Source organism: Lutjanus erythropterus, chromosome 17, assembly GCF_056507025.1.
Source record: "Lutjanus erythropterus isolate fLutEry1 chromosome 17, fLutEry1.hap2, whole genome shotgun sequence".
In the NCBI taxonomy this organism is placed as follows: Eukaryota; Metazoa; Chordata; class Actinopteri; order Lutjaniformes; family Lutjanidae; genus Lutjanus; species Lutjanus erythropterus.
The window spans coordinates 7,893,443-7,906,702 of record NC_139333.1 but is presented as its reverse complement, the minus strand read 5'-3'; the positions used below and the strand labels follow the sequence as shown (position 1 = coordinate 7,906,702).

General features: G+C 40.0%; 2 protein-coding genes across 2 annotated transcripts in view; one reads left to right on the top strand and one right to left on the bottom strand.

Annotated features, from left to right (window-relative positions):
• lmf1 (lipase maturation factor 1) overlaps positions 1–5,480 on the bottom strand; it is a 28,039-nt gene extending 22,559 nt beyond the window's left edge. Inside the window, exons 1-3 of the mRNA XM_084741481.1 lie at positions 5,237–5,480; positions 3,389–3,698; positions 1,860–1,870 (exon numbers count right to left, since the gene is read on the bottom strand). Coding sequence (XP_084597607.1) covers positions 1,860–1,870; positions 3,389–3,698; positions 5,237–5,447 — 532 coding nt within the window. The 5' untranslated portion in view covers positions 5,448–5,480. The remainder of the gene's footprint in view (positions 1–1,859; positions 1,871–3,388; positions 3,699–5,236) is intronic.
• A 553-nt stretch (positions 5,481–6,033) lies between these two features.
• Positions 6,034–12,195, top strand: sox8a (SRY-box transcription factor 8a). Its single transcript, XM_084740452.1, has 3 exons — positions 6,034–6,984; positions 9,192–9,445; positions 10,697–12,195. Exons 1-3 carry the CDS (start codon positions 6,575–6,577, stop codon positions 11,476–11,478), a joined length of 1,446 nt encoding a protein of 481 aa, XP_084596578.1. The 5' UTR covers positions 6,034–6,574; the 3' UTR covers positions 11,479–12,195.
• The last annotated feature ends 1,065 nt before the right edge of the window (positions 12,196–13,260 follow it).

Sequence of the window (13,260 nt, the reverse complement as noted above, 5' to 3'; positions counted from 1 at the left end):
AAGTGAGAGACAAAGTGCCACAGAAGAGCAAACAATACTTAATGCTATAAGCTGCACACAGCACACTCCAGCAAAACCACAGACAGTCTGCGGCGCTGCAGAGACACCAAATAGATGAGAGCTTTCTCTGGACGCCATGAGTATTAGGGGAGAGTTCGTATTTTGGTCAGATCTGTCAGCTCTGCAGTAGTCTGAGTAAACAGGATAAGTCGATGGTGAGCAGTGAAGGTCAGGCCTCACTCAAAGACTAATTTTGTGATTTTGCCTCAATTTGACAAAGAAACTTGATGCTGATGCTTAAAGCAGGCGATTATTCAAAACATAGTTACAGATACTAACTTATTTTAACCATATTTACAAGCATTAAACTTATGTTAGAGCAGATAAGGAGAAAGTTGAATCCATCCCTCATGTTTGCTTTGTGTTTTAGGTTTTTAAAAGACTGCAACAAAGACACCACTGTCCAAACTCAAACACTTAATATCGCCCCATGCACATCGCTTCAACATGTAGAAAAACGCAAAGCTTGACAGGCTGGCAGTGCCCTACATACAGTTGATTGGACAGTTGATGTTCAGAGGCGGGGCTTAGCAAAAGATCAATTGTTACACATAGTTCTGTAAGTCAGTAGGTTTCATCCTCCAGGGACCATGAATGTTATGAATGTCAAAATATTTCACGGAAAGCCATCCAATAGTTTTTGAGACGTTTCAGTCTGAACTAAATCAAACTAAAAGTGTTTTAAAGATTGGAAAGTTTCAAATCAACTGAGCAAACTTCATCTGCTGATGAAGACCGTGTAATATGGTCAAAAGCTCCAGAATAAGAGAGTACAGAACTAATTTATTTTATTCTAGATTTATTTATCCTTAAAGGTATAACTCTGGAGTTTTTACAGACTGTACAATGTCTGACAGGCATGCTATTCCAGAGACTAATGCCCCAAACAGCAATAACCCATGGCCTGGTTTTTAGTCTAGACTTGGTAACGATTGGAGGAGCTCAGTCTGCAGACTTAAAGCTGCTCTGTCAGCTATAGGGTCATCATAGGTCCAAAAGAAAACATGGAGTGAGGGGGGAAAGACAGAAAGAGTGAGAGAAAAAGAAAAAAGTGTTTTTTAAAAAAGAGAAACACAAGCCACAAGTCCCGACCACAGACATTGGCCTGGCGTCTCTGACTACAAAGTGTCATTAACCAATCAGAGAGCTGCCACTGACCTCGCCACTTATCTGGGCCGGAGCCCTACATGCAACCCCCTATTTATACTTTCTTATTTCTTTCTTTTCTGTCCTCTCATTTTACTATTAGGTTCATGACAGTTTACTGGGTTCACCAAGTAAAGAGGTAATGTGCTGCATGTCAGTAAACCTCAACTCTGTCAGTGACTGGGTTTTAACCCAATAACTGGCTGTAAACAATTAGGGAAACAATCATGAGAAAGCTGGTAGAGAGACTCAGAAGCATAAGCATTAAAATAGATTTATGTGCAGTGATTGTTCTGTATTATTGTGATGATCCATGACTCTACAGCTGCATTCTTCCCATGGATGAAATACATATTTTTTTATTCTTTGAGATCAGTTCCCAGTAGAAACTGGATGCCCATCTCAGCTCTCCTGACATGAAATAACAGGAGTGGATGGATATCTCTTTTAAACATCTGAAGGTTGGTTTGAGGGGCTTCACCACACTCGTTTCGCTCTAAACAAACTAGAATGACATCCAAACCTGAATGTTTTACATAAATGCTTTGGCTCAAATCCACGTCTTCTATTTGATGTGGAGGGACAAGCAGTCCAGTACTTCGTGGTTCAGTTGAAAACTGTGAGGCCACTGGTGTGGACTGAAGTTCACTTACCGAAGGAGTACCTAGAAAGAGAAAAAAAAGAAGAAAGAAAGACGACAAATTCAATATTAAAAATGAGACAAAAAAAAGAAAAAGCTAGAATAATCTAAAGTTGAAAAAATTTGAAGATTCTTTACCATTAAGGGGCAGCAGTTTAAATTTATTGACTACTTGGTATAAGATGCTTGCTAACATTTTCCAGCATGGTACATAATAACATGTTACAAAATAAAATATTAATAACAATAATTAATCAAAAATAGCTGCAATAAAATAAAACAACGCAGCTTCATTAAAAGATTATAACTACTAAAATAACATAGCTGTGTGTGCATTATTAAGAGAATTAAAGCCGGTATTTAAAAGGTGTTTCCCTAGTGACTAACGACTTTAATAATGCAGTAATTAGTAAAGTAATTCAATTGCTTTTTGGTAGAAGTTACTAGTAACTGCAACCACTTACTAAATTTCAGTAACTTGCTCGACAGTGATGTAACCTTTGTGGTTAAGATATCAAAACAAATCTTCAGAGTGTACGTGATAAATGAAACAGCTACAATGAACTAAATTTGACACAACTTGAGATCATTTCCTTTATTTAAGGCTGCAATTAATTTTTTTGGCCACTCAGGAACAGAATAATAAGCCTAAAATACCTGTTTTCAAATCCAGTAAACACAGCATTCAGCTGGAGTCATGTTTCTGTCCACCAGATGAATATATGTCCAAGTCAAAAAAAAAAAAAGTTTGATTTTGGTCCCCACCAAATTCCTGGGAAAGACACCTGGCTTTTAGCAGCTAAACGTTCCACTATGTCCAGCAGCTAGTTAGCTAGTCGCTAACTTTGCCTGCTCTGTGGTGTTCTGCAGTTAGCGAACAGTGAAACAATGACACAAAACAGACCTAAATGCAGAACAAGTAAATGCTGCCACTAGGAGGAACAAAAGACGCAGTTTGATGAACCATAAAGTCGTGTGGGATTATGGGATTATTATTATTACATTTAGTCACATGTGCCAATATCCTCCCTCACTCTCTGATGTATCGACGACATATCCTGTGTTTTCCCAGAAATTATAGCAACTAGCTAGCAAAGGCTAGCAGTAAAAGTACTGTTTCCTAGAATAACTTAGGGATTCCCCTGTGTTTGAACATTGCTGGAAACACCTGGATAAGTATACAACTCAACAAAATATATAGCGTGAAGGGTTTTTAGACATTTTAATTCAAAGATGTTACATACTGTGGCTTTAAATGCTCCGAAGAATTGAAAAAAGTTGGTTGATGATGCTATGTCAGCTTATAACAAGCCTTCACTTTCACTTGTTGTGCAGCTTTAAAAAAACACAATGATATAAGGAACCATAGGGACAAAATTTAAAGAATAGTATGGAGCAGAACACTAAAAAAATGAATCTGATTGATTTATTTATTGTTTTTAGTTTTAAAAATTGTTATACTGTTACATGTTATACTGCTTATCATTATGTACATTCTCTTTTGTATCTAAGTATTTATGTACGTGCATTTCCCAGACTCACCACAGCTGTCCTACGTTGACCAGGGAGTGGTAAAGCACCCACAGTGTAACCATGATCACCATATTGGCCATTCCCGTCACCAGGACAAACGCAGACAGTGCCATCCCCACCACGGCAATACCATCCAGGTTGGCATCCATGTCGCTCCAGTCCATCAACCAGAGGATGGAGGGTGTGTACGCGAAGGCGGCCATGCCTATCTTCCCCCCAACATAGCGCTTAACACTGTTGAGGTAGTTCTTGCAGGGCATTAGGCCGTGCTCGCCAATCAGCTGCTTGTTCTGGTTGTAAGCAACGCTGAATGCCACAACTACAGAAAACAGAAGAGGAAAAAAGGGATGAAGGCACACAGATGTCAAAAAAATGTGAAAAATGTATAATTTCCCAGAGCCCAAACTCACGTCTCTGAAATTCCCTCTTTTGTCCAACCAACAGTACAAAACTAAAAGACTCTTCATTTACTATGATAAATGACAAAGAAATAAAGCAAATCTTCATATTTAAGATGCTGGAACCAGCAAATGTTTGATGTATTGGCTTGTAAAATGAGTGAGACAATCAACTGATTATAAAAGTAGTTAGTGACTGATTTTCTTTCATTAATTAATCTTTACAGCTCTAATGGTCACCATATGAAGGTAAAGCTAAGGTCTGCAGAGTGTCCAGTGATATGGTTTTACTGCACTGTGACCTCTGATTGTGCACTGTAACTGCTGGGTAAGTGAGTCAGATGTAGTCTGGTAAGAAGATCAGCTACAGCAAGTCTGAAACCATGGTTTTCCCAGTGCATAAGATAAACTGTTCCATCCAGGTCATGGAAAATTGGAAGGTAAGATCAGGTTCCTGAACAGGCTGGATAGAGTCATTGCAGGGTTTACTGTTAATGTGTTTTTTTTTCACTTGCCCAATTGGGTTAGTGGGTCAAAAATCGACATGCACAAAATTTCCACATGTCATCTGTAAAAAATTGGAAGCCCCAGTTTCACAAAGTCTAAGGTGTTGTTGTTAAATGTCTTGTCTGTCAGTCCAAAACCCAAAGATATTCCATTCAATAAGATTCAGTGATAACAAATGGAGAAAAGTGGGGAAATTTCCATTTATAAGAGGCTGAAAACAGCATTTTCTGCCATTTTTGCAGTAAAAATTATCAAAATAGTTAAAGTGGCATATAGCCACATCTTAAATTATCTAAGATAGCTAGCTAATTTACTAGCTAGTTAAATCTCATAGCTGTTAGCAAAATGCTTGCTACAGCTACAGCAGGTACAGCTCTCAGATGTACGCCGCTTTGGATAAAAGCATCTGCTAAATGAAACTGTAAGATCAAAATAGATCAATACAGTAGTACAGTTCTGTTTTTTTTACCATTTGCCTGGTTGGGCAAGCGAGTTGCTAGATTAACTTGCCCTGGTCTTATTGCTTGTGATATTAATTTGCTGTGAGAATTAAGGTGCATTGACCACAGCCCTCTAAGTTCATCTGGCATTACTGACTGGGAGGAGAATCCAGAACAAACGTAGGACACTGAGGAGACCAGATCTCCCACAGGGACTAGAGGAATACCCCAAGACCAGGAGGAGGACCACTTACATCCCAAGAGAGTGTCACTAACTTTTAAATCAGAACCAAACATTTTTAAAGCCAAAACGTGAAGGCTAAAATCAACTCGCCACATATTCAACACTAGAACACTAAAACGAAACTATCAACAAGGAAGCTATCATTTCAGGTGTGGACGCAGATAGCTAGAAATACAGATACGACTCCACATGTCTTTTTGACTTTAGAGGACTCACTGAGAGAAACAACCTGACCAGTAAACGTGACCGTACTGACTCATTTACTTACAGTAAATAAAGGCGACGGAGCGCAGCAGCACGATACGAGTGAGCCAGTAAGTCCCAGTCTGTAAGGACCGACGTCTCTTTTCTTTCTCTGTGTCTTTGCTGTCGTCTGCTCCATGTTCTTCACTGCTGTCAGGACGCTTTGTCTCTGTCTTACTGCTGTCCACACGTCTTTTCCTAACTGAGCTGTTTGAACTTTCACTGGCGGCCGCCATGTTTACGGACTGCACGGTCACGTGACCAAAATCATGCGGAAGTGCACTCTATTATTATTATTATTATTATTATTATTATTATTATTATTATTATTATTATTATTATTGTTGTTATTATTATTGCTGTTATTATTATTACCATTGATGTTGTGGTTGTTATTTGGACGGAAAGGAATAACAGAATAATGGGAACACAATATAATAAATAAATGTGACATGCTATTTCAAACTTGGAGGGTATATGTTTGCAGTAGTGGACATAGTAATAATAACTATAATTCTAATAATATATTTTTATCCGTGTATCAGATCTAAAAAACACTTAACAGTGAGTGCAGAATGGCCAATTTGTGAGTGTTATAATATTTATATTATGTCAGTTTAGTAGATTAGTTTTACTATCATTCATTAATGTGTAAGCAGCATTTTGATGTTCTTGCTCAAGGTGTAGCTAATCTAAAATACTTATTTATTTATTTATTTTCAGAATTGTTTGTTTGTTTAGTCTTTAAGAATGTATGATACATTGTGACCCATCTTTTGTATATTAAAAATCATAGTATATGAAGGGTATGCATAGGAGTAGAAATTAATTTTCCTCTGAAACATTGTGAAGCAGAAGTATATATACCATAAAATAGCATAAAAGTTGAAACCCTGAAGTAAAGGACTTAATTTCTGCCTCTGAACTTGGACGAATCAAGTCATCCATAGTATACCTAACTTTATTTGCGTGGACAACAATCCTAACCATCTTTTCATTTTGTTTTTAATTCTATACTATGTAATGTAGGCTATGAACAAGTTTGTGTCTCCTCCTGCGTCGTCTTGTTAAACTAGGCGGGACTCTGTTTGTGAAACTTTGCAAAAGCCAATAGGATGCGAGGGGTGGAGAGACGTAAGTTTGAAGGAGAGTTAAAGTGAGTTTAAGTCAAAGTTAAAATAGAGACTCGTTAAACTTTGCCAGGCTGTGGAGGAGGGTGCTGAAAGGAATGACAAGAAACTTTGGATTTTACTTGACTTCGGGGTGAAACAGTCTTCCTACAGAGACGTGCGTATTTACGCATCTGGAGAGTTCCACGGTATCCGGGACACGAGACGCTCTTGCAACCTTTTACCCCTTCAGAATGACAGAAGAGAACAAAACCTTAACGGACCATCCACGCAGTCCTGCGGGCAGCGACAGCTCTATGTCCCAGCATGGATCTGATTCAGAGTCCCCGACCTCTCCAACAGGCTCCGACGCGCAGGAGGCAGCGCGCCGGACCGGGATTACGCACAAACCGGAGAGCAGCATGGAGGATGAGCGCTTCCCCGCCTGCATCCGCGATGCGGTGTCACAAGTCCTCAAAGGTTACGACTGGTCGCTGGTACCGATGCCCTCTCAGGGGGAGAGAGGGCTGAAGAGCAAACCTCATGTGAAGCGGCCGATGAACGCGTTCATGGTTTGGGCGCAGGCGGCGCGGAAGAAGCTGGCGGACCAGTATCCTCATCTGCACAACGCTGAGCTCAGCAAGACTCTGGGCAAACTGTGGCGGTGTGTACTGGAGCTCAGCTAGAAAATCTCAACTTTAACTAATGAGCAGTTAGCGCAGGCACCTAAATCTAAAGACCACCAAAGTTCACCAAAATTATTGTTTCTACTCAATGAATTAAATTCTGAAATAAGACTTTTACCTTTTTGAAAATGTGACAACTTTTCCGTGACCACTGGCAAGCAACAGAACACTTTTACTCTTTTAAGTATTACAATTATGACACTGAATTCACTGAAACTTTGCATAAGTACAAGGAAAAAGATGATGGGAAGGTACTTGCAAAAAGAACAGAGCAAAGTGTTCCTTGAGCTTTTACCTGCATATGCAATACAAATTATTAAATAAAAGGTCAAATTAAAGGAATATCCTAACTCTTATATTCTATTTCACTGCCAGTGGAAACACAGCTGGTCAATTTCTACTGTGATGCATTTGAATCAAATTTAAAATGCAGCCAGTGGTGGGAGAAGGATCCAAACAATATAAAAATACTCAATACAAAATCAAAAATCACACTTAAGTTAAGGTGTGTGATTCATACAACAAATTCTGAAGTTAATTTAGACATTTCTGAATAAAGTTATTAAATATATCCATATTTCATGGGTTGAAAATGGCTCAAAACATCACCTCCTGGTAAAAAAAAAAAAAAAAAAAAAAAAAAAACAGACTAAAAGCCTCTAATCAGAGGTGGGTGGACCACCTCCCCCAGCACCCACTCCTGAGTGAGACTTTGTGAAACTTGCCTTAATTTTCAATTATGCTAATTGAGAGCCATCATTCAGAGGTGTTTACACAATTTTTTCCAAGTAGCATTTTTGAGTTTTGGTGCTTTTGAAGACTGTAGAACTACTACCAGACTGCTTTCTTTTCCTGGTGATGAGAAACAGCAGGGCCATGGCTACAGTACTGACACTCCCCCACAAACACACTGGAGAGTCTCTCAGCTCTCTGAGAAGCTAGTGTTAGCTCAGTGAGCTACAACACAGATACAGCACAGAAGCTTTTTTCAAAAAGGGCCATAGATTTGCTTCTAGTGACTGTCAAAGCTCCGGTGTACTCTCCGTGTTTCCAGTGTTTCTCCGCAGACACATAGAGTCTGACAGCAGCTGCCAATGGTTTGTTGGCTCTGACTGCTAGCTAGCTATTTAATGCTGCACACTTTAGTTTAATGTTTAATGCTGAAGTTACATTTTAAGTATCAGGACTCATATAGCAAATTATAATTTACATGTTGTACTTAATTATATTGCAGCATTAGGATGCATTTATGTGCAAGTGGCATCATACTTTTGTGGAGGTGATGAAGTGCCCTCTACTGCCCTCAGGAGAGGTTTTTGGTTGTACGAACACTTATTATAATTTGACAAAATAATATTCCATATATTTTTGTATTAACATAAATATGGTTGATTTCAGGTACTGTAAATAAGCAAATCTACATGGTTTGCACTGTACAAATGAGAAAGTCGAGAAAAAAGTCAAAATTTCAAGTTTACTTGCTCAATAGATTTTTGACTTTTGAGCCAAACTCAAATTCTTAAGTTCTGAAAAAGTTTTACCAGCTAGAAACAATATAATATTTTCAATTGCATCCACTATTTTCAAGGCCCCAAATAATGAGAAGTCAAGTTCACAGCTCACTGTGAATCATTTTGAAATTAAAATTTATTTTTTCAAAAAAATAAAATCTCAACAAAACTTTATAGGTATACAAAAATGTATGAGTTTGTTTGATTCAAAACTCAAAGCTCCTATTTTCTCAAACATTTAAAAGTTTTTACAATGCTATAACCATCAATTTTCCACCCATGATATACTACAAAACACTATACCTTTGCAATAATTTGTAATATACTTTAAGAAAATTTTATAAGCTATATGTTTGGAGATCCACGACCCTTATGGAATAAGCAGTTATAGAAAATGAATGAATGAATGAATGTTTGGAGATTTTGTAAGTCATATACTTGATTTTAATTTATGGTGTAACCTGCATTACATGCAGGAAAGTTTAAAAAACACTGATGCATTAAATGGATAAATAGGGTGACATCATAAATGCAGCAGCTGCAAACAGTACAGTGCAGAACATATGATGGTATGTGTATACATTTTGACATGAAGAAGTATTGTATTGCCAGTTTACTTGCTTTTATCTAAAAGAACCTTCAACAATCCAGTAACTTCTTCCTCTCCTCCTCAGACTTCTCTCTGAAACAGAGAAGCGTCCCTTCATTGAAGAGGCCGAGAGGCTCAGACTGCAGCACAAGAAAGACTACCCGGACTACAAGTACCAGCCTCGCAGACGCAAGAGCAGCAAACCGGGACAGGGGGACTGTAGACCAGGACTGGTCCAGCAGCAGCAGCAGCAGCAGGGCTTGTATAAGACAGAACCAGGGGTGTCCAGACTGGCTGGCACAGGGGAGATGCACCATCATTACCATCCAGACAGGACAGGTGAGATGACTGATACATCCACATATTCTATTTTAAAAGGTCCAGTGTGTAAGATTTAGGGGTATCTTTGGCAGAATATTGCAGAAATGCAGAATAATATGGACCCTTTTTACAGCAGCCATTTTGACATGCAATAGTAGTATAAACACAGGTGTTACCAATGATAGTAATTAACGTTCTGTTCCGTTCAGGTCAAACATAGTCAGTGTGCTGCTATTGTGCATGTTGCCTGACCGAAAAGGAACAGGACCTTAATCAGTATCATAAAAACATGGGATGGCTTACAGGACCAGGATTTCAGGCACTATCTGAGGTATTTTTCAACACTGGTATCAGCATTGCAACAACCCCAAGTTTTTGTTATCTTAGAATTATTTATACTTTTACAGAAAGTTCAGATTTGGCTTGGACAGTATAAAGGTATTATGATATATCAGGGTATTAAGAAATCCTGATGTTCTGATTTTCAGTACCATAAATACAGATGCTTGTCTTTCTATTAAAGTGATATGGAGATGCTAAATTGCAGTGATGTCATATAGTGTGCAGCAAGCGCCTCAAGAAGTCAGCCTCTCCACTGGTGGACAAGGCAGCGCACCTGAGCAAAGAAAACATGGCATCTGGGGGATAAAGTTGTAGGACTAACTAGTGAAAAAGTGAAATGCCTATTTAGTATTTGGGATTTAGTCCCAATGATAAAGGTAAGCCGGCAAATACTGTAGACCACTGATTGCGTGCATGAGAGAGTGAGTGGCAGAGCGTGAAGGTGAATACAGAGGAAAAGGTGAGCAGTGAAGTTGTCAGTCTGGCAGTAAATGTACAGTGTATGTTTGAGTTTGTCAGTGAATAAAAGCTGCAGCTTTTCAAGACCAAAGCAGAGCTCCTGAGTGTGTGTTGTCTCCTAACTGTTGCAGTAGCATTGCTATGACTGTATACTGTATACCGTGGTAAAATGTCAGGAAGGTATGAAGGTATGAGAAAATAGGAGTCTAGCATGGGTCCTCTTCTACGGAGGCTGCCATGTTTCTACAGTAGCCCAGAATGGACAAACCAAATACTGGCCCTAGAAAGGGTGTTTTGCCCACCATGGGTTTTCCTACATGCTTGGAAGGGGACGGTGAGGGAAGGTGTTTGGTTGCAAACTCTAACCTCACTGCTAGATGTCACTAAATTCTACACACTGGCTCTGTTTTACCTTTTTTGCTTCAGCGTGGCGATATTGATTAGTATTACCTTGGTTTTGGTTTCTAGGACAGTCTCATGGGCCTCCAACACCTCCCACTACCCCTAAAACCGACCTCCACATGGGGAACAAACATGAAGGCCACCGTCTTGTGGACAGCAGCACCAGCTCTGCCCTCCCCACCAGCCGTCAGAACATTGACTTCAGCAACGTGGACATCTCCGAGCTCAGCACTGACGTCATCGGCACCATCGACGGATTCGACGTCCACGAGTTCGACCAGTACCTGCCGCCAAACAGCCACAGCTCCACAGTTCTAACCCCGCCAGACACCAGCCACGGACATAACAACCCTTCTGGATCCTTCATCCTACCCAGCATCCACTCCCACTCCCACAGCACTTGGACTCCCAAATGTGGGACCTCTGCTGGAATGCTATCGTCCTCCTCCAGTCGTGACATCCACGGGCTCCACGAGGACATCAGCCAAAAACCTCAGATTAAAACTGAGCAGATGAGCCCGGGTCACTACAGCAGCTCCTGCACCTCCACTCCTCCACCTCCTCCACCACCACAACCTGAGTACACCTCCCTCGGTTCAGGCATCTGCCCTTCCTCCACTTCCTCCTCATCCTCCGCCAACCAGTCTGACTACACTGACCTTCAAAGCTCCAGTTTCTACAGCGCCTTCTCTGGTTACCCTACCAGTCTGTATCAGTACCCGTACTTTCACTCCTCTCGCAGGCCTTATGCCACACCTCTTATCAACAGCCTGGCCTTGGCACCACCTCCACACAGTCCTCCCTCTGGCTGGGAACAGCCTATTTACACAACACTCACCAGGCCATGAGGAGTCCCCTAAAAGTAACTGGACTTCAGTGGCCTGCTTTAATGACTTACGAGACAATGTTTGGGTTAACTCCCAAGATTTTGACTGGTATGGATTTCTGAAGGACAGTCCTGATATCTGTTGGCCAAAGCTTTGAATGACTCATGCTGTGTATTAATATATTGTCACATTTGTTCTTCTTCATGGAAAAAAATCTTAAGATTAACAAAGAATCTGTGTTTTGACTCTTTTCGTCGTGAAAAGAACCAAGGAATGACATTTTAAAACCTGCACTGGACACTAAAATGTTCCATTAACACTCCACACTAATGAAATGTTGGTATGCAAGTCGCACCTATTTAAGGGAGTTTCAGGTTTAATAGCAGTTTTTCCGCTCTCAATCTGGCTGAGTAACATAGTTTCTTTACCTTCACCTTCACTTTGATGGGGTCCAGACTGACTGTGTTATGTTTTGATTAAAACTGAAGGCCTTTCCTTTTTTATCATCTGATAGGGCAGAATTATGTGAAAGTTCTGCAGCATTATGTGAGGATTTTTTAGCCATAACCATAGGGATGAGAAGTTGTGTCTGTCTTCTAATTCACAAAAGGTATCAGCGAAGACTCTACCTAACAAGCAGTAATAATGAAAATACAAGACCTGCTCAACTTGAGGGAATAAAAATGTTTCCCATCAGCCTGATCAAAATGATGTGTGTCTGTTAGTTTGAAAATTTAGGGAATACACATGTTTGCTGAGAGTTGGATTGATAGAGGATTGATACCCACTCATGTCTGTCCACTAAATATGAAGCTAATGACTTAGCGTAGCATCGAGAATCTCACATACAGCTCTGTCCAAAGGTAACAAAATCCACCTACCAGCTAATTAAGTCTTGTCATTCAGTCTTAAACCTGCATACCTGATTTTTTGGCCACTTGAGGGCAGTGGACAGATGTCCCGAGTTGTTTTTCTGTTCACTTGATGAATGTTAATGCAATGTTCACTATTCTTTTAGCTCTGTTTTGGACTCCACCAACTCCTGAGGGAAATATCTGTCTGTTTAGCTGCTTAAATGCTCCACTATGTTCACTAGCTAGTCAATAACTGTGTCTGTGCAGTAAGAGCTTTTTTTTTCTCTTAAAACAGCTGTCTGGTACATCCGAAAACGATGCTATGAGAGCCGTGAGAGTGAACCAAAACAGTAAACTTGTGGGCTGAGCTGAAACTCTTGAAAGAGTTCTGTGAGGCTGAGAGGAGCTGCAGATTCAGGTGATAATTCTGGATTACATACCTACTAATGTACAATCTAGTGAGCATTTATCATCTAGCAGTTATGCAATTTAGTGTTCAAAATGTATCACATTTGTATTTGAGGAGAAATGCCATCAAAGTGTCACATACAGTGATTACATGTGTGGTTTAACCATCCCAGTTATTTCACAATACATCCTCTTTCTCACACATCAGGGGTGATGTCAAGATACAACTGTAGATTAATACAAGAACTCTATATCACAACATTTTAGAAAGGAATGTAAGAGTCAGAGTCACAGCACTCAGCAGACACAATAGATTCAAATCTGATACCATTTTCTTCCTCGGCTGGACTTGTTGCTCTTACTACTGACCTGCTGCTTCATTTCCAGTCTGTTTCCAGTCCGACAGCTGTTCCTGCTGGGTTTCCTGTGTGGAGATTAGATAATTTCACAGTCCCAGCTCTGGCCGGAGTGTCGGATGCAGGGCCTGATGGACAGGACAGCTGGATTGGGTTTTCCGGTCACTGTAAATAACTACAAGAAA